Genomic DNA, 22,589 nt, shown 5'->3' on the forward strand with positions numbered 1-22,589 from the left:
TCTAAGTCGAACATTTATTGTATTTGTCATACTGTCAAGACAAAGTCTTGACCAATTTGTTTCATCAATATTAATATTCAGATCTGTTTCCCATTTTTGCTTTGACTTATGGGTTCCTTGTTTAATTGTCTGTTCTTGAATCAAATTATACATACAAGAAATAAATTTTTTAATTTTCCCTTTTTGAATTAAAATTTCAATTTCATTAGGCTTTGGCAAAAACATTGTTTGACCCAGCTTACCTATTAAGTAAGCCCTTAATTGAAAGTAACAAAAGAAAGTATTATTAGATATTTTATATTTATCCTTTAATTGTTCAAATGACATCAATATACCTCGCTCAAAACAATCTCCTATAAATTTAATCCCTTTTTGGTACCAATTATATAAAAGTTGATTGTCCATTGTAAAAGGAATAAGTCTGTTTTGAAACAAAGGTCTCCTTGCTAATAGAGATTTCTGTGTTTCCTTATCAACATTTATCTTATTCCATAGATCAATCAAATGTGTTAATATAGGAGATTCTTTCTTTTCCCGTATCCATTTAGATTCCCATTTACATATAAAATCTTCAGGTTTATTTTCTCCTATCTTGTCTAGTTCTATTTTAATCCATGCTGGTTTTTGATCATCGAAAAAAGATGCAATAAATCTAAGTTGATTTGCTTTATAGTAGTTTTTAAAGTTTGGAAGTTGTAACCCTCCTAACCTAAATTTACATGTCAGTTTTTCCAATGATATTCTTGACATTTTACCTTTCCAAAGAAATTTTCTCACACATTTATTTAACTCTTGAAAAAATTTCTGTGGCAATTGTATTGGTAATGTTTGAAACAAATACTGTAATCTAGGAAATATATTCATTTTTACAACATTGACTCTACCTACTAATGTTATTGGTAGTATCATCCATTTGTCAAGATCTTGAATCAGAGTGGAAAAGTTCACTCAACTCAACAATGGACTGATTCCACAACATATGAACTCACTTTCAGGTACTCTACAATTCATGTTCTCACTATTACTTATTTCTTATTGTTATTATTGTCTTCCTTTGCACATCAGTTGCTTGTCTGTCTTTGTTGTGTGCAGTTTTTCATTGATTCTATTGTGTTTCTTTGTACCAACTACGAGTGCCCGCAAGAAAATGAAACTTGGTAGTATATGGTGGCATATATTTACTTTGATAATAAATTTACTTTGAACTTTGAGTTTTGTTTGTTTGTCAGTAGTTTTTCATTGATTCTATTGTATTTCTTTGTTCCTATAAATGCCTGCGAGAAAATGACTCTCAGGGTAGTATATAGTGTCCCATACGTACTTTGATAATAAACTTACTTTGAACCACATCTAAAAGGAAGGCATGGCTTTAACTATCACGTCATTCATACTTTTGATGCCATTTGACATCTGTCCTCTCAGCGCAATCCCGTTCCCCCACCTATCTGACCGACCTATTCTCTCTCACACAATCCCATTTAAAACCTCCCTAATTTTTGCCTACCACTCACCAATCTATGTTAGGGGCAATTTACAGCAGCTAATTAACCTACCAATCCACACGTTTAGGAAACCAGAGAAACCAGAACACCGAGAGGAATAAACACAAGAGATTCTACAGATGTGTGTGTTACTCTGGATTTCCCACAAAATGCTGGAGGAACTCAACAGGTCAGGCAGCATCTATGGAGAGAAATAAACAGCCAATGGTTCGGACCTAGACCCTTCATCAGGACTCAGAGGAAACCCACACACTCACAGGTAGAACGTGATACCCAGCACTCAGGATAAAACCAAGTCAATGGAACCATCAGGAAGCAGGGTCACACAATAACATACAGCTGTCCACTTCCATTTGTCCTTAACTCAAGAGATTCTGCAGATGCTGGAAATCCAGATTAACACACACAAAATGCTGGAGGAACTCACCAGGTCAGGCAGCATCTGTGGTGAGGGGTAAATAGTCAAGGCTTTGGGCTATCTGTCCTTCCTTCCAAAAAGGAAAACCACAAACCTCGGACTAATTATGTGTATGAATGGATTACAGTCTATTGCTTCAACAAAGGAAAGAAATGCACCAGCGGGAATCTTCCACCGTGTATTTCCCAGAATAAGTCTGATGTTTTTTTTTGTTGCTGCCACCCTGCTGCATCCCCCGTCCCTACTCCGCAACTCCCAGACACACTCTCATCCTATACTGGTCAATTTTCATCTTTTATTGCTGCCATTTCACATATTTATACAACTGCTTGTTTTATTATAATAGTGTCAGTAACATTATACTGTCTTACATAAACATGCATCTCACACTTTATGTCAACCTCTCAATCTTCAGGCCTTGTCACTCAGAGACGTGTGCTATTATTAGTTTGTGACTCTATGTGCAGAAACATAACTACATCTACTGAGGGTGACTATATGTACAGTGTTTTGCACCTTGGCCCAAAGGAATAATATTTCATTTAGCTGTATACACGTGTACAGTTGAATGACAATAAACTTGAACTTTTTTCTGATACATGAAGTGTAAAAAAGAGACGACACTGAATATTGGACTGCTGGAAAATGATGCTCGAGGGATAGCAACTGCCGACAAGGAAGTGGTGGGTGAACTGAATAAGTATTTTGCATTAATCTTCACTGTGGAAGACACGAACAGTATGGTGAAGTTCCAGGTGTCAGGGTCATGAAGTGTGCAAAGTTGCCACTATGAGGGAGAAGGTTCTTGGGAAACTGAAAGGTCTGAAGGTTGATAAGTCACCTGGATCAGATGGACTACACCCCAGGGTTCTGAAAGAGGTGACTGAAGAGATTGTGGAGGCATTAATAATGATCTTTCAAGAATCGCCATATTCTGGAATGGTTCTGGAAGACTGAAAAATTGCAAATGTCACTTCACTCATCAAAAAAGAAGAGAGGCAGAAGAAAGGAAATTATAGGCCAGATAGTCTGACCGCAGGTGTTGAGAAGATGGTGGAGTTGATTGTTAAGGATGTGGTTTTGGGACACATGATAAAAAAGCTGTAGTCTGCATGGTTTCCTCAAGGGAAAATCTTGCCTGACCAATCTGTTGGAATTCAAGCAGGATAGACAAAGGAGAATTGGTTAATGTTGTGTATTTGGATTTTCAGAAGGCCCTTGACAAGATGCCACACGTGAGGCTACTTAACAAGCTATGAGCCCCTGGTATTACAGGGACGATAGTAGCACGGATAAAGCAGTGGCTGATTGACAGGAGGCAAAGAGTGAGAATAAAGGAAGCCTTTTCTCATTGGCTGCCGGTGACTAGGGGTGTTCCACAGGGGTGTGTGTTGGGATCAATTCTTTTTAAGTTATACGTTAATGATTTAGATGATTCAATCAAAGGCTTTGTTGCTTGCTAAGTTTGCAGAACAATACAAATATATGCGGAAGGGCAGGTAGTTTTGAGGAAGTAGAGAAGCTGCAGAAGGAGTTAGAGAAAATTAAGTGCACCAAGTTCCTGGAAGTTCACATCGCAGATGACCTCACCTGGTCCCTTAATATCACCTCCACTTCCTATTGGACCAAAAGTCCCTACAGCTGAGAGGATCATATGGGTTTCCCTACCATTCATCAGCAACATTTATCAGGACTGTTGCATACGCAGGGCCCTTAGTATTATTAAGGACCTGAGCCTCCCCCCACGCCCAACACCCATCCATCCAGCATCCCCTTTGAACCTCTACCATCAGGCTGGAGACTCTGGTGCATAAAAACAAGAACGGTCAGGATGGGAAACAGTTTCTTCCCCCAGGCCATTAGGCTTCTGAACTCCCAGCCACATTGCATTCAAAGTGTCAGTGGTTAATCTGTTACATACCTTGCAATATTTAATATTAATGTACTTTAGTTTGTTATTCATCTGTGTGATTTATCCATAGGTTTTATCTTCGTTATCTTGTGTTATGCATTTTACACCCTGGTTCGAAGAGACGTCTCATTTCTATATACATGTATGTAGTTAAATGACAATAAACTTCACTTGACTTGACGACTTTGACAGATTAGGAGAATGTACAAAGAAATGGCAGATGGAATACAATGTCGGGAAGTGTATGGTCATGCACTTAGGTAGAAAAAAATAAAAGGGGAGACTATTTTCTAAATGGAGAGAAAATACAAAAAAAACTGAGGCACAAAGGGACTTGAGAATCCTTGTGCAGGATTCCCTAAAGGGTTAGTTTGCAGGTTGAGTCTGTGGTGAGGAAGGCAAATGCAATGTTTGCATTCATTTCACGAGGACTAGAATATAAAAGCAAGGATGTAATGATGAGACTTTATAAGGCACTGATGAGGCCTCACTTGGGGTACTGTGAGCAGGTTTGGACCCTTTATCTTAGGAAGGCTGTGCTGAAACAGGAGAGGGTTCAAAGCAGGTTCACAAAAATGATTCCAGGATTGAATGGCTTGTCATATGAAGTGTGTTTGATGGCTCTAGGCCTGTATTCACTGGAATTCAAAAGAATGAGGGGTGACCTCATTGAAACCTATCGAATTGTGAAAGGCCTTGACAGAGTGGATGTGGAGAGGATGTTTCCGATGGTGTGAGAGACTAAGACCAGAGGACAGAGCCTCAGAATAAAGGGGTGTCCTTTTAGAACAGAGATGAGGAGGAATTTCTTTAGCTAGAGTTGTCTTGATCAGTCAGGGCATGAAAGTATAAGAGGAGAAGTCAGGAGACTGGGGCTGAGAGGAAAATTGGATCAGCCATGATGAAATGGTGGAGCAGACTCAATGGGCCAAATGGACTAATTCTGCTTCTATATCTTGTGGTCTTTTCATTACACACTCTAACCTGCCATATATGAATGTGTGATAATATCCAGATTTCTATGGACCTTGCTATTATTTTACAGAATAATGTCCCTATTGCATGAAATAAAAGTAGTGTACATGTTTATGTCAGTGTAAACTGTGATACAAAGCAGCATCTGTCATCAGGGATCCCCACCATCCACGCCATGCTCTTTCTCACTGCTGCCATCAGGAAAAGGTACAGAAGCCTCAGGGCTCACACTACCAGGTTCAGGAATAATTATTACCTTTCAACCAAAACGGATAACTTCATTTAACTTCACTTGCCCCATCATTGAGATAATCCATAAGACAAGACAAAGGAGCAGAAGTTGGCCATTCAGCCCATTGAGTCTGCTCCGCCATTTTATCATGAGCTGATCTATTCTCCCATTTAGTCCCACTCCCCTGCCTTCTCACCATAACCTTTGATGCCCTGGCTACTCAGATACCTATCAATCTCTGCCTTAAATACACCCAATGACTTGACCTCCACTGCCACCCGTGGCAACAAATTCCATAGATTCACCACCCTCTGACTAAAAAAATTTCTTTGCATTTCTGTTCTGAATGGGCGCCCTTCAATCCTTAAGTAATGCCCTCTCATACTAGACTCCCCCACCATGGGAAATAACTTTGCCACATCCACTCTGTCCATGCCTTTCAACATTCGAAATGTTTCTATGAGATCCCCTCTCATTCTTTTCAACTCCAAGGAGTACAGACCAAGAGCAGTCAAACGTTCCTCATATGTTAACCCCTTCATTCCCGGAATCATTCTAGTGAATCTTCTCTGAACCCTCTCCAACGTCAGCACATCCTTTCTTAAATAAGGAGACCAAAACTGCCCACAGTACTCCAAGTGAGGTCTTACCAGTGCCTTATAGAGCCTCAAAATCACATCCCTGCTCCTATACTCTATTCCTCTAGAAATGAATGCCAACATTGCATTCGCCTTCTTCACCACCAACTCAACCTGGAGGTTAACCTTAAGGGTATCCTACACGAGGACTCCCAAGTCCTGTTGCATCTCAGACCTTCGAATTCTCTCCCCATTTAAATAATAGTCTGCCCGTTTATTTCTTCTACCAAAGTGTATAACCATACACTTTCCAACATTGTATTTTATTTGCCAATCAAAAAACTTTCCATTTTTGATATTTTTATTTCATTGTATTCCACAACCTATGGAATCACTTTCAGCGAGTCTTCATCTCATGTTCTCGATATTTATGGCTTATTTATTTATTATTTCTTTCTTTTTGTATTTTCTCAGTTTGTTGTCTTTTGCACACTGGTTGAAGGCCCAAGTTGGCGCGTTCTTTCATTGATTCTGTTATGGTTATTATTCTATTATGGATTTGTTGAGTATGCCTGCAAGAACATGAATCTCAGGGTTGTATATGGTGACATATATGTACTTTTATAATAAATTCACTTTGAACTTTGAATTTTAAATTCATAGTTATTCCCAAAGATAAAAAAGAGAAGGAAATTCCAATTAATAAGAATAATGTTTAGTTAGGAAGCACAAATAAACTTACTTGTTGCCTTCATAAAATTCTAAGGACAAACTAATGATTTCATCATCTGTGATAATTCTTTTCTCTTCTTCTGTAACTTCCCCACGGTCTTCATTTGAACCATTTGTGACTGTTTGGGAAGAAGAAATCATTGTACTCAGTTACATACTTGAATTAATGCTTGCAAAACATAAATGCCCACAACATTTCCATCAGCTGACCTCACTTTCAGAACTTGAAGCTCTAGACAAAGATTCTTGAAATTGATTAAGAACTCAACGTAATAAAAACAGAAAACGCTCGAAAAGTTCACCTATGGAGAAAGAAACAGAGTTCTCGGGGAGAAATTGCTTGGAAAACTGAAATGTCTGAAGGTAAGTTAAGTCACCTGGACCAGATGGACTACACCCCAGGGATCTGAAAGAGGTGGCTGAAGAGATTGTGGAGGCATTAGTAATGATCTTTCAAGAATCAATGGATTCTCGCATGGTTCCAGAGGACTAGAAAATTGCAAATGTCACTCTACCTTTCAAGAAGGGAGGGAGGCAGAAGGAAATCATAGACCAGTTAGCCTGACCTCCGTGGTCGGGAGGATGTTGGAGTCGATGGTTAAGGATGAGGTCTCGGGGTACCTGGAGGTACATGTTAAAATAGGCCAAAGTCAGCATGGTTTCCTTAAGGGAAAATCTTGCCTGACAAATCTGTTGGAATTCTTTGAAGAAATATCAAACAGGATAGACAAAGCAGAATCAGTGGATGTTGTGTATTTGGATTTTCAGAAGGCCATTGACAAGGTGCTGCACATGATACTGCTTCGCAAGAAAAGAGCCCTTGGAATTACAGGAAACATTCTAGCATAGATAGATGATGGGCTCCTTGGCAAAAGGCAAAGTGGAATAAATGGAAACTTTTTTGATTGGCTGCCAGTGACTAGTGGTGTTTCAGGGCAGTCTGTTGGGCCTGCTTCCTTTTACATTATACACTATGTCAATGATTGGGATGATGAAATTGATGGCTTTATGGCCCAGTTTGTGGATGATACTAAGGTAGGTGGAGGGGCAGGTAGTGTTGGTGAAACAGGGAGGCTGCAGAAGAACTTGGACAGGTTAGGAGAATGGGCAAAAATGTGGCAGATGGAGTACAGTCTCAGGAAGTATCTGGTCATGCACTGGTAGAAGGAATAAAAGCATAGAGTATTTTCTAAACAGGCCAAAAATTCAAAAGTAAGAGATGCTAAGGGACTTGGCAGTCCTCATATAGGATTCCCTAAGGTTAACTTGCAGGTTGAATCATTGCTGAGGAAGGCAAATGCAATGTTAACATTCATTTCACGAGGACTAGAAATAAAAGCAAGAATGTAATGCTGAGGCTTTAAAAGAACTGGTGAGGTCTCACATGGAGTATTGTGAGCAGTTTTGGGCTCCTTATCTAAGAGAGGATGTGCTGACTTTGGTGGGGGTTCAGAGGAGATTCACAAGGATGATTCCAGGATGAAAGGGTTATCTTATGAGGAACGCTTGATGGCTCTGGGTCTGTACTCACTGGAATTTAGAAGAATGCGGGGAGTTCTCATTGAAGCCTATTGAAAGCCTAGTTAGAGTAGATGTGGCGAGAATGCTTCCTATGGGGGGTGGGGGCAGGGCGAGTCTTGGACCAGAGGGCACAGCCTCAGAATAGAGGGATGTTCATTCAGAATGGAGGAAGTTCTTTATCCAGAGGGTGGTGAATCTGTGAAATTTGTTGCCACAGGTGACTGTGGAAGCCAGGTTATTGGGTGCATTTAAGGTGGTGGTTAATAGGTTCTTGATTATTCAGGGTATGAAAGGTTGCAGTGAGAAGGCAAGAGACTGGGATTCAGAGGGAAAATAGATCAGTCATGATGAAATTGCAGAATAGACCCCATGAGCTGAATGGCCTAACTCTGCTTCTTTCTCTTATAGTCTTAATGTTTCAGGTTAACAACCCTTCATCAATGCCTGATGAACATTTCAAGCACTTTCTGTTATTTTGATTGTACAGCATCTGCATTTTTTTTTTATTTTCAGTAACTGGACAATATTCAATACCCCAATTCTTTTTTACAGAATTCTGTTCAAATTTTCAGTTTCTAGTTACCTCTCTGCCTTGGCAAGGCAGCCAACATAATCAAAAACCACACCCAACCCAGACATTTTCTTTTCTTCCCTTTCCCTTCGGGCAGAAGGTATAAAATCACGAAAGTATATACCACCAGGCCCAAGGACAACATCTATCCCACTGCTATAAGAGGATTGAACTGTCTCCTAGTGCAATAAAATGAACTCTTGACCTCACAATCTCCCCGTTAAGGACTTGCGCTTTACTGTTTGCCTGCATTGCACTTTCTCTGCAACTGAAAGACTTCGTTCTTCATAATATATTTTTTTTTAGAGATACAGTGAGTAATAGGTCCTTGCAAGCAATGAAGCCGTCCAGCAGCCCACCAATTTAACCCCTAACCTAATCACAGGACAATTTACAATGATAATTTCCATACTAAATTGAATTAACTTTATTACTTACATCCTTCATATAGATGAGGAGTAAAAATCTTTACGTTACATCTCTGTCTAAATCTGTATTTTATAGTAATTTATAAGTAGTATGTACAACAGGACAGTCAATATAACACAGAAATACAGTTGTATCAGCGTGAATTAATCAGTCTGATGGCCTGGTGAAAGAAGCTGTCCCAGAGCCTGTTGGTCCTGGCTTTTATACTGTGGTACCGTTTCCCAGATGGTAGCAGCTGGAACAGTTTGTGGTTGGGGTGACTCTGATCCCCAATGATCCTTCGGACCCTTTTTACACACCTTTCATTGTAAATATCCTGAATCATGGGAAGTTCACAACTACAGATACACTGGGCTGTCTGCACCACTCTCTGCAGAGTCCTGCGATTAAGTGAGGTACAGTTCCCATACTAGGCAGTGTTGCAGCCAGTCAGGATGCTCTCAATTGTGCCCCTGCAGAAAGTTCTTAGGATATGGGGGCCCATACCAAATTTCTTCAACCATCTGAGGTGAAAGAGGTGCTGCTGTGCCTTTTTCACCACACAGCTGGTGTGTACAGACCACGTGAGATCCTCAATGATGTGTATGCTGAGGAACTTGAAGCTGTTTACCCTCTCCACCCCAGATCCATTGATATCAATAGGGGTTAGCCCATCTCCATTCCTCCTGTAGTCCACAACCAGCTTTTGTTGTTGCGACATTGAGGGAGAGTTTGTTTACTTGACACCACTGTGTCAGGGTGATGACTACTTCTCAGTAGGCTGCCTCATTATTATTTGAGATTAGGCCAATCAGTGTAGTATCGTCAGTAAATTTAATTAGCAAATTGGAGCTGTGGGTGGCAACACAGTCATGGATATACAGGGAGTAAAGGAGGGGGCTTAGGACACAGCCCTGAGGAGCACCTGTGCTGAGGGTCAGAGGGTCAGAGGGACAGAGTTGACGGTGTATTTCTTTGGACTGTGGGAGGAAACCAGAGCAGTTGGAGGAAACCCATGTGCACAGAGGAAGAACATACAAACTTTCTTCCAGAGGACACCAGAAATGAACTCTGAACTCCGACACCCCGAGCTGTAATAGTGTCATACTAACTGCTTCACTACCGTGATGTCATTCTGTTATTGTTTTTCAGTGTATTGCCTCAATGTATTGATATGATGAAATAATGGCATGCAAATCAAAGTTTTTCACTGTAGCTCAGTATATGTGACATAGATACTGCTTGACACATGGTGTTCTTCTGAAAAACTGTTTTTTTTATTGTTAGTGTAGTTTAATGATTTCAGTCCCTGATAATCATTGGAATAAATACTTTATCTATCTATTTATTTATTTATTTAATTGACATACAGCACAGAATAGGCCCTTTGAGCCACAGCACCCAACAATTCCCCTGATTTAATCCTAACCTAATCAGAGACAATTTACATTAACCAATTAACCTACCAACCTGTACGTCTCTGGCGCACCCACACAGTTACAGGGAGAACGCACTAGCCCCTTAAAGCAGCAGAGGGAATTGAATTCCCGTCCTGACGAAGGGTCTCAGCCCGAAACGTCGACTGTACCCCTTCCTAGAGATGCTGCCTGGCCTGCTGCGTTCACCAGCAACTTTGATGTGTAGAGGGAATTGAACCCAGGTTTGCCTGTACTGCAAAGCATTGTGCCACATAATCAAATTATGTTTTGTTTTACACTAAATATTTCAAACCATGGGCACAGTAACAAAATAGAAAAGTACTTGGACACTTTGAAAAAGAAATACAAAGAAAATTTGAGTGAAGTGTTAACCCATGAATTAAACTAGGTGCTGTCACATTCATGTTATGTTCAAAATTCAGAAAGTTCTGTTAACTTTTGCGAGTAGCGATATTTTTTGATTTATTCAGATGAATAAAGGGAGGGGGAAAGGAGAGACAGGTTTGTCCACAACAACACACTATCAAGTTTGCAGGAACTATTAATCCTCTGTTTCCATATAAACATTTACCATCTGCTGAGGGATGGGCTGCATAGAAGTCCCTCCGCCTCTTCATCTCATCTGCAAAATAAGCAAAATAAATGCAAAAGGTTCAGGTCTGAAATGTCTTTAAATGGCCTGTTTAATTAAAAAAAAGGTAACTACTGACCAGACTTCTCCTACCTTTGAAAAGTCCCGGAACTAATTTATAGACAATATCTTGTAATGTTTTGTCAGCCCTGGGGGAAGAAAGAAGGAACAAGTTGTTCTAAGGACATGGAAAGTAGTTCCAAGGCACATCAGTACTTGGCCTACTAACTGTGAAGATAAGCAATGTCAGGCCAAACCTATTAATCCAGTTTTGAAACTGAAGGAAATTAAATAATATTTGAAGATTGTAAATTATCAAAAGGGGTTGTGGAAGAGAAATGTATTTATTTAGAGCTAGAGCGTGAAACAGGCCCTTCTGACCCAATGAGCCCCACCACCCAGCTACCTGTCGATTTAACCCTAGCCTAATCAAAGGACAACTTACAATTACCAATTTAACCTATATCTTTGGGCTGTGGAAGGAAACCGGAGTACCCAGAGGAAACTCACATGGTCACGGGAAGGACATACAAACTTCTTTCAGATAATGTTGGAATTGAACTCTGAACTCTGCACCCGGGGCTGTAATAGCATTGTGCTAACTGCTATGCTACTATGCAACCCCAGATGAGGTGACTATCTCCCATTGTTAGATCCCACATCTACGATGACTCTTTAAAAACTGTAGGTCAAGATATGACCTCCCATCTGTTGGTATTACTATTAAAAGTCAAATTTGGACTCCACTGATTTCAGTAATAAATTTTTAGTTTGCTCTTAATTAAAAATTCAATTCAGTGATTTTCTCCATAATTAAAACAACCTGAAAATGTTACCAATGTTAGAAATGTTTTGATAAGAAAAACATTTGACAAGAGGCCACCCCACTTCCCCACATCCACACATCACCTGGCAGCAGAACTCACCGAATGCTAAGGAGGGGTCGAGTTTTGTGCACCTGCACATCACAGATAGGACAATACTTGTTGGTCTCCAAGTAGCGAACAATACAAGTTTTACAAACTGCAATGGTTTAGACAAAAAAGTAGAGATACATGTTATAAACATGACCAAAGTTCTACAAACTGCAAAGATTTAGACAAAAAATATTAAAGATATGTTTTAGATATGCAGCTTTATAAACGGTACCATAGCAAATATATCAGAATCAGATTTAATATCATTGGCACACGTCATGAAATTTGTTGTTTAGCGGCAGCAGGACTGTGCAATACATAATAACAAAACTATAAATTACAATAAAATATACATACAGTACTGTACAAAAGCCTTAGGCACATGTAAAAAAAATCTGTAAAGCAAAGATGCTTTCAAAAATAATGAAATGAAAAATTTCTAAATTCTCTTAGGTACACTGTCGTGCAGCTTTATAAGAAAATCAGCTGGTAGGTTGTTTCAAGCACTTTGGAGAACTTGCCATAGTCCTTCTGCAGACTTTGGCTGTCTCGTTTGCTTCTGTCTCTCCAGGTAATCCCAGACAGCCTCGATGATGTTGAGATCAGGGCTGTGTGGAGGGCATAGAACTGAAACCATCAATAAAATCTAGGGTACCCAAACCATTTGCACAGTACTGTATATATTAAATGAAATAAGTAGTGCAAAAAGAGATCAAAAAAAAAGAAAAAAGTGAGGTAGTGTACATGGGCCCACTGTCCATTCAGAAATCTGCTGATAAAGGGAAAGAAGTTGTTCCTGTAAACATTGTGTGTGTGTGTTTTCAGGCTCCTGGACCTCCTCCTTGATGGTAGCAATGAGAAGAGAGTATGTCCTAGGTGATGCGTGTCCTTAATAATGGATGTTGCCTTTTGAAGATGTCCTCGATACTAGTGCCAATGATGAAGCTAGCTGAGAATGCAATTTCCTGCAGCTTTTTCTGATCCTGTACAGAGCCACCTCCATACCAGATGGTGATGCAACCAGTTAGAATGCTCTCCACAGTACTTCTGTAGAAAGTTGCTGGAGTCTTTGGTGACATACCAAATCTCCTCAAACTCCTAATGAAATATTGCCTCTATCAAGCCTTCTTTGTAATATAATTTTAAATTTTTGTTCGATTGCCTAATAATAATTTTACTTTTTGGCCAGGTTTCAAAATAAAACTTCCTAGCAAGTTCACAACCATGGTTTCATTGAGCAATTGAATGGCAAGTTTTGAATTCTTTTTGAGCAATCGTTTGAACTCTTGTGTTTAAGCTGGCCATCCATTCAGAGGCTTCCGACAAAAAAAGATTATGTCCATGTGATTGAAACGAAACAGTACTTTGGATGTTTTGAAGTGTTCAGAAACGGCTAAAGATGTGTTCAGTTCATGTCGAGAATATTCACTCTTAATGAGCTTAGGGGCAGAGTTTGTTATTCAGGACTTGAAGCCTATCACGTCGCTTCTCCATGCTCAAAACTAATCGGTTTCTTAAGTCCATCAAACCACCTTGACTCCTTAAACCTTAAATTTGCCTCACAACCTTTCATGGTTTGAAATTTTCTATTTAAGGCCACCTTCGCTCGCTACTTCAAGGAAGTTAGCGTTTCAAATAGTTATTACTCTTAAAACCTTCAACAAATAAAAGTGACATGTTTTCATAGAAACATAGAAAACATAGAAAATAGGTGCAGGAGTAGGCCATTCGGCCCTTCAAGCCTGCACCGCCATTTATTATGATCATGGCCGATCATCCAACTCAGAACCCTGCACCAGCCTTCCCTCCATACCCCCTGACCCCTGTAGCCACAAGGGCCATATCTAACTTCCTTTTAAACATAGCTAATGAACTGGCCTCAACAGTTTGCTGTGGCAGAGAATTCCACAGATTCACCACTCTCTCTGTGAAGAAGTTTTTCCTAATCTCGGTCCTAAAAGGCTACCCTCTATCCTCAAACTGTGACCCCTCGTTCTGGACTTCCCCAACATCGGGAACAATCTTCCTGCATCTAGCCTGTCCAATCCCTTTAGGATCTTATACGTTTCAATCAGATCCCCCCTCAATCTTCTAAATTCCAATGAGTACAAGCCCAGTTCATCCAGTCTTTCTTCATATGAAAGTCCTGCCATCCCAGGAATCAATCTGGTGAACCTTCTTTGTACTCCCTCTATGGCAAAGATGTCTTTCCTCAGATTAGGGGACCCAAACTGCACACAATACTCCAGGTGTGGTCTCACCAAGGCCTTGTACAACTGCAGTAGTACCTCCCTGCTCCTGTACTCGAATCCTCTCGCTATAAATGCCAACATACCATTCGCCTTTTTCACCACCTGCTGTACCTGCATGCCCACTTTCAATGACTGGTGTATAATGACACCCAGGTCTCGTTGCACCTCCCCTTTTCCTAATCGGCCACCATTCAGATAATAATCTGTTTTCCTATTTTTGCCACCAAAGTGGATAACTTCACATTTATCCACATTAAATTGCATCTGCCATGAGTTTGCCCACTCACCCAACCTATCCAAGTCACCCTGCATCCTCTTAGCATCCTCCTCACTGCTAACACTGCCGCCCAGCTTCGTGTCATCCGCAAACTTGGAGATGCTGCATTTAATTCCCTCATCCAAGTCATTAATATATATTGTAAACAACTGGGGTCCCAGCACTGAGCCTTGCGGTACCCCACTAGTCACCGCCTGCCATTCTGAAAAGGTCCCGTTTATTCCCACTCTTTGCTTCCTGTCTGCTAACCAATTCTCCACCCACACCAATACCTTACCCCCAATACCGTGTGCTTTAAGTTTACACACTAATCTCCTGTGTGGGACCTTGTCAAAAGCCTTTTGAAAATCCAAATATACCACATCCACTGGTTCTCCCCTATCCACTCTACTAGTTACATCCTCAAAAAATTCTATGAGATTCGTCAGACATGATTTTCCTTTCACAAATCCATGCTGACTTTGTCCGATCATTTCTCCGCTTTCCAAATGTGCTGTTATCACATCCTTGATAACTGACTCCAGCAGTTTCCCCACCACCAACGTTAGGCTAACCGGTCTATAATTCCCCGGTTTCTCTCTCCCTCCTTTTTTAAAAATTGGGGTTACATTAGCCACCCTCCAATCCTCAGGAACTAGTCCAGAATCTAACGAGTTTTGAAAAATTCAATGGAGGGATAATTGTTGAATCAAGAGGTCTTTAGTTCTTTAAGTTTCGGGTACTTTTTTCCTACCGACACTAAATGCGATTGCTGTGACAGGCAATATATGCGTAGTCTGCCATCAATATTCATTATGAAATATGACACATGAACAGACTATTCTCCTTCACGGCCATCAGTAAACTCAATCCGGTAACACATCGTGGAAAGTCACATGATCACACGCCGTCATGACAACCCCGCGCAGACCACTAAACACTGGTGTCTGCAGAGACAGAAAAAACAGTCCGGCCTTCAAGTTAGGTTTTTCTATCACATAATTGACGTCACTTCGACTTCCAAAAACAAAGTCATCCTTTCGCAACACTAAATCATGTGATCCTACAAGACTTCATGATATGCAGATCATTTGGAATCTAAACAGGAGTGAACAGAGAATGCCCAGACATTTGCAAATATTGCAAGGTGAGGAATCTCTGAATATGAAAGAAACCGTGGATCTTAAAACAAATCTTGTATGGTGAGTAAACTAGTTTTGCATGGACTTTATAAAATGCATGAAAGATATTATAAACCCTTAACGGAATTAGAACCAAACTTGAAAAGTATTATTGCTCTCTCATGCCAACATTAAACTTCAACAAAAGATTAGCAATTTACAGAATTTATCCAGACACACAAAATAGCTCAGTCCAGGCGCATCTTACATTTTTGCTGGCAAAATACAATATTTACAATATGAAAGGAGCGTTATAATTCAGAGCACTTTTAAAAACCCTGAATCATTTCATTTGGATCGTGCTGACTGATAGTTGTCTGCAAAACCAATTGAGGGGAGGGGAATTGAAAAAAATGAGAGATTTCAGGAAGAAAAATTATCTACCTCTGTGAAAAAAAACTTACTAAATCCTCATGACTTTCCAGAGTTTGGTAGCAAGTAAGTAACTTGAAAAATGAAAGTCACGTGTGAATTATAAAGAAATATTAAGCGGGCCTGCTTACAAACGGAATGGTATGTAGAGATTGTCGGGAGGGATTCATCTGTTTCGAGAGCTGGTTGCTTTATCTAGAGGACGAAGCAGATAGAAATGTTTGCAGTGGTGTAAGTTAACCATTGTTCATTATTTTTACGCAGAAAACTTGTCTTCAGCGAGTTATTTCAAACCCTGCAATTGAAATTGTTTACACAGACATGTGGTCAGATACTTGACTCAAGCTTCGAGCCTGTAACCTAATTCTAAGGTTCAGGGAGTAAAGTGAAATTCATTGATTTCAGTAAAGGTGTTAGTTCCGCTGTTTCATGTAGGAAATACTAGACATTTGATATTGATCACAAGCGCATAACACAGTTGAGAAATTGACTGTATATTAATTATTTGGAATATTGTCACACGACAGCAAATCCGTTGAAATTTAATTAAATGGAGAATAGTATGCTTTAGATATATTGGAAAAATAAGGCTATTGATTTTGAATCACACCTCATTAAATGATGGAAATTGATTTATCAAACTGGATCTAAAATAATAACCCAATGAAAAGTCTCCCAACTAACTTCCCAAAATAGATCGAATAATTTTCAAAGGTCATCTAAAATATTAAATTTCTTTCTCTTATAATGTAACTCACTGCGATAATTTTGTAACGCGAGCTTTCTTCTTGAACTACTCAATCAATCTAATTCAGTGATAAAAGTCTTTGGAATCCACGTTGTCTTGTATGATGCAGTCTTGTGGCATGGTTTAATTGTATCTATAAATCGTTTCCCATTGATTGCTGGGAGTTTGTTTCCAATAATCAAAATGGTCTTGATTGATTACAGGCATATTTTAAATAATAAATAGGTATAACAAAATAAGAATAAATGTTCAAATGAATAGTGCAACGGAATGACCTAGCAACAAAATGAGACTACGTTCATAATCATCACATACTTAACATGCATTACTCCTGTCAGTATCACAAGTAACACACACACAAAATGCTGTTGAAACTCAACAGGTCAGACAGCTTCTATAGAAAGGAATAAAGTATAAATCCTAATGAAGGGCCTCAGCCGGAAATGTTGAGCCATTATTCCTTTCCCTAGATGTTGCCTGACCTGCTGAGTTTCTCCAGCATTTTGTGTGTGTTACTCTGGATTTCCAGCATCTACAGAATCTCTTCTGTTTATGTCAGTATCATAATCATACGTATAGCATGCAAGTTTTTCATTCCACCTGTGCATACACGTACCTGTGCATACCAAGAAATCTTGAAAACTGGAAAATCCCAAATGCAGTGTAAATTTAAAATATACAAGTGCGATGTCGTCTAGTCTTGATATTGTAAAAAAAAATAATAGTTCAAATGAATACGTGCGATTAAGAATGTCTTTTGATTAACTGGTGATGGGAACAACTTTATATAACAGCTTTATATTTTGGCTGTAATTTTTACTTTAAATGGATAGAAACGGACAGACATTGTTTGTTACCTTGTTGGAGAAGGGGAGGTTTGCGAGGGTTTTAGCATAATGAAAGGATTACCACGACCTCAGCAATAAACCGAACAAAGCTCCAGCTGTTCCGGCACGTTACATGAACCGTCAGATTGTGTTACATCCTCTTCTCCTACCTAGGTGGACACTGTAGTTTAATCTAAGATATCTGCGTCATTTGTGGCCACTGCGATATTTTTGAGCGACGGCGGAAGATCAACGATAAAGGAATATTATGGGTATACCGGGCGGCGTTAAACGCTTCTGAAACTCTCAGTACGGGTGCAGGGCTCACTCGCACGCTCTGATAAGGTGACTGAGGGGAATGCAAAACTCTCTAGCTCCCATCTGCTTCAACATTCGCGAGGCCGCTGATATATGTGTAGTGCCAACAAAGACGTCTAATGGTTTTAAAGAAAGCAGGTGAAGGAAGACAAGGTGCCTCCGCCAAAACACAACTGGTATATTGCAACATAATTCCTAGTGAAGGCGAGTAATTTTGGACTTACTAACTTTACCAAAATATGCAAGCTGCTTTGAGGCTATTAGCTGTGTAAGATAAATAAATCTACACTTTTGCAACCGCTCCTCATTCAGTTAATTATCACTGTCTGCGAAGGAGATTTCTTTAAACAAAACATGGAAATCATTCCGTCTTAATATGCGAGCTGATTTGGTCAATTAGCTGTGCAAGATAAATAAATCTAGTAATTTTACTTTCGAGCCACGCCTCACTCAGTTAATTATCACTCTCCATGGGAGGGGGCGGCGCGGGGCAACGACTGTAAATAAAACGTGAAAATCATGCTATTTTAATATGCCAGCTGATTTGAGTCTATTAGCTGTGGAAGATAAATAATTCTAAATGTGCCAGCGTGATAAACACAAGAGATTCTGCAGATGCTGGAAATCCAGAGTAGTACATACAAAATGCTGGAGGAACTCAGCAAGTCAACTTCGCCATGGACAGTCCCGTGGCTGTGAAAGGAGGCGGTCGGGCATGGGGCTAGCAACCCCATCCCGTTAAAAAAGGAACAGAAGCTCCAAAGACCTCATCCATGGGAGAGGAAGAATCTTCACCTAGAAGACATATGAAGTCATGTGGTGAAAGCAGAAGCCACAGGGACGATCAACCTTCAACCCAGGACACAGACTCTGAGTTGCTGGCCGCGGCCAATGCCCCAGTGGAGGTGATGGGCTTAAGAAGAAGATCAACTCAGCAAGTCAAGCAGCATTTATGGATAGGAATAAACAGTCGACATTTTGGCTCCTGATGAGTCTGAGGACCTGACCGCTTGAGTTCCTCCAGTATCTTATAAGCGTTACTTAAGATAGCATGCACTTTGATTGCAAAAAAAATTAATCGTAACTTTACAATGAATCAAACTGTTGTAAATATGATTAAGAAAGTTTTTTAAATGAAGTGAAGCTTTAACAGTTGATAAGCCAACTGACAGGAGAAGTTTGTGTTACTTAGACTTGGGTTTACATAAAAGCGCGCGTTAATATAAACTCACATGAGTGTAGACATTCTATGATTGTTGTGGCGTCTATAAAATAACCCCCGCACAGGGCACACATCAGATGAGGATTCAGCTCTGTGATTTTGATCCGAGTAGTTCGGTGCATTTTAGATGCAGTGGACTCTAGAGAGATAAGAGAGTAACTTCAGTGACGCATTGTTCATGTACAAGTCGGGTAGCAATATTCAAAGGGTTTATCAAGGCACCTCCTGCAACAATCTTCCCGGGTCAACTTCACATCGACTTCACTGATAATTTCGATACAATAGAAATTTCTGAATTCCTAGCTTTGTTGAATAGAGAACGGGGATTAATTTAGAAAGCCTAACTGTGAGGTCCCTCAAAAGGATGAACGAAATTAATTACAATAGAATTTTTTTTTTGCTTCCCAAAAAGCGAAACAGTCTTACGCTGTGTGGGAAAGCAACTTCACCGGCTGCCCTGCGCTAAAGCGAGACGGGGGGGTTTTGGGGTGGGGGGGGTGCCAGAAATATTAACATCTTAAAACGTGTAACTTCTCAATCAACAAGATCTCCCCAATACTCCGTGAAACGTGCAGAATATAGGAATGCAAAAGGCAGCAACATCAATGAAGACTCTACAACAGAGAAAAAAATAAGATAAAGGAGTAGAATTGGGCCATTTGGCCCCTTGAGTCTGCTCCACTATTCCATCATGGCTGATTTATTATCTGTCTCAACCCCATTCTACTGCCCTCACCGCGGAACTTTTGACGCCTTAACTAATCAAGAACCTTTCAACCTCCGCCTTAAATATACATAATAACTTGGCCTCCACAGCCGTCTGCGGCAATGAACTCCGTAGATTCACCACCCCCGACAAAATAAATTTCTCCTCATTTCTGATCTAAAGGGACATCCTTATATTCTGAGGCCATGTCCTCTGGATCTAGACTTCCCCACTCTCAGAAACACCCTTTCCACGTCCACTCTATCTTTCAATATTCGATCGGTTTCCATGAGCTTCCCCCTCATTCTTCTAAACTCGAGCGAGTACAGGTCCAGAGCCACCAAACGCATCTCATGCGTTAACCCTTTCATTCCCGGGCTCGTTCTCGTGAATCTCGTATTCGTGAACGAATATTATGCTCCCTTAAATGAAAACAGAAAATGCCAGAAACACTGGGCGGTTAAAGGTAGCATCTGCAGAAAGAGGGGCCGTTAACGTCTCAGGTGATTTCCAGCACGTTTTCTCAGATAATTTCTCAAGCAGAGGCATGCCGCGCATGTAATCTGCTGAAAACTCAGTTTACAGTCTATTGAGACAACGCGAAGAGCAAATGAGAATGCCAGAAAGCCCACGTTTAATACTAAAGGCGTTTCTCTGCTCGCCTTTGAATTCAGCAAAATAGCAACTGTCCCTTTCAAAAACTTCCAATCTCACATCCATCAGTTTTAGGAGAGTTTTCTGGGTTAATTCGGGAATCATTTGCGTTACATCTTGCAATTTAAGTATTACAGCTGGTAAATTTGTGCCTCTGGTTTGGTAGATTGATGACCGCATCCAATTTCATTGTCCGAAATCTTATGAACCATGTTTTCCATTGCCAAGATATTTTGCTGCTATGGATCTATCTTATAGAAACACCAATTGCTGAGTGATAGAAAAAAAAGTTTGGTCTATATTCTTTTTTTAAAAAATTACTAGATACTTATTTAAAAGTGTATAACGAGGTTTGCTTGACCTGTACTTGGAACGTGAATTATTTTGTTCTCTATTTCTATGCATTTTTTACGTTAGACTTGTGACAGATCATCTCACGGAGCGAAACGGATCGCCAGACTTAAATCAAACACTGATACCTTTCTTCTGGTCTGGTGTTTCCCATCCACTATATATACTGTACCAGCTTTACCTCAAATGTAGCTTGAGAGATAGACGCGGTTACCAAGCAACGGGGTATAAATAGCTCTGTGTTTGTTATCCCCTCCTGTACGTAAGCATATTTCTCAAACACTTCATTGCAGAAAGTCAGGGATTAGCCACTTACGCTTCCGACAAAACTCGGACTCCATTACTTGCTGTTCAATCTACTCGTGCACGTTGGTCTTCTAATCATCTCTTAGAAGGGAAATTACTGCGTGACACTCGAGCGCAGTCTAACTTCAACACGTGACCACAATCAATTTCTGACCGTAGACGTAAAGCTGAGAAGTACAGAAGTCGTTATTTTAATATTTAGTACGTGGATTATTATTCGTTCAGAAATGATTGCACAGTCATAGTCCTTATTCATTCGGGAGCACTTCAGCTTCGGATGGATCCTTTAGCAGAGGTCACTATAGCAAGATGCACTGAGTGATATAGAGTATAACGCGGTCTCCGTTAGCAAAATGACAAATAACAATTCCCACCTACCCCCAACCCTCCCAGCCTTTCGTCTTCTTAAGTCTAAATCGAAAGTTGCTGATGGTTCCTGTAGGCAAACTGTTTATAAATGGGCACCCTGCCACTTCCCTTCTACACAACGACTAATGTAGGCTTACCTCAGAGGCGCCGTTATTATAGACTGCTCCACTGCAACCTGGCATGTTTATATGGAATCGCCGCTGTATTACAGACAGCAGGCAAAAGGAGGCAATGTTCCCTTATTAAGGTTATGATATAGTTTAAAAGTGCCCTTGTTTTTACTCGATTACCATGTCAATACTATATTAAGCGATGAATTTCGGGACAGGAGGTAAAGGATTGTGGCAAAATACTGGTGAGGCAAAACGGATTATAAATATTCACCAGTCGAGTACGTAGTTGAGAATGAGCGTTGGTCATAAATCACACACACGCACTGTACGTGAGTATGAAACTGCACTGGGAGGCAAAGGAGGGCTCTGGTGGTGTAGTTTCTGGGGCCATACGAAATAGTCTACCAGCTCTTTATGAAATAAAAGATCTTTGTCTTCAACCAGTAAGAGGAACAGGTTCGCAAATAATTTTGACTCGGATACATTGCGGAATACATCAGCAGCAACGGCCACCCCACCATCGAGGGCAAATACAGAAAGGTGCCGGGAAAAGGTCAGTAACATCATGAAGGATCCCACCCAACCTGCTCATGGACTATTTGTCCCACTGCCATCATGGAAGAGGCTACGTAGCATCCACACCAGGACCACCTGAGTCTAAAACAGTTACTTTCCCCAAGCAGTGAGGCTGATCAACACCTCCACCCACTACCTCACCTCTCCACACCCCCAACCACCACTACTTAATCACATCCTGTCAGTCACCCTATGTACAGACACTCCTGTGCCTAGCGTCACTTTATGGACATACAATCAATCTATGTATATAAGCTATCATATGTATTTATGTTTGCTATGTTTTTATTATTGTGTTGTTTGTCTTATTGGTTTTTTTGTGCTGCATCGGATGAGAGGTATCAATTATTTTATTCTCCTTTACTCTTGTGTACTGAAAATGACATTAAACAATCTTGAATCTTGATATAAAACATGCATGCACATAAAAGCTCAGGAGACCCAGACTCTTATCGGTAAACCCATTCCAAATTATTGTGTAAGGCGTTTCCCATCCAACAAT

At 40.3% G+C, this 22,589-nt stretch overlaps 1 protein-coding gene across 1 annotated transcript in view; it reads right to left on the reverse strand.

Moving 5' to 3' along the window:
- Nucleotides 1-22,589, reverse strand: part of LOC134340556 (polycomb complex protein BMI-1-like) — a 48,342-nt gene that overhangs the window by 18,011 nt on the left and 7,742 nt on the right. The window contains exons 2-6 of the mRNA XM_063037949.1: nucleotides 19,023-19,151; nucleotides 11,846-11,942; nucleotides 11,013-11,068; nucleotides 10,860-10,910; nucleotides 6,360-6,468 (exon numbers count right to left, since the gene is read on the reverse strand). Of these exons, the coding sequence (XP_062894019.1) occupies nucleotides 6,360-6,468; nucleotides 10,860-10,910; nucleotides 11,013-11,068; nucleotides 11,846-11,942; nucleotides 19,023-19,134 (425 nt within the window). The 5' untranslated portion in view covers nucleotides 19,135-19,151. The remainder of the gene's footprint in view (nucleotides 1-6,359; nucleotides 6,469-10,859; nucleotides 10,911-11,012; nucleotides 11,069-11,845; nucleotides 11,943-19,022; nucleotides 19,152-22,589) is intronic.

This window comes from Mobula hypostoma, chromosome X1 (genome assembly GCF_963921235.1).
Source record: "Mobula hypostoma chromosome X1, sMobHyp1.1, whole genome shotgun sequence".
In the NCBI taxonomy this organism is placed as follows: Eukaryota; Metazoa; Chordata; class Chondrichthyes; order Myliobatiformes; family Myliobatidae; genus Mobula; species Mobula hypostoma.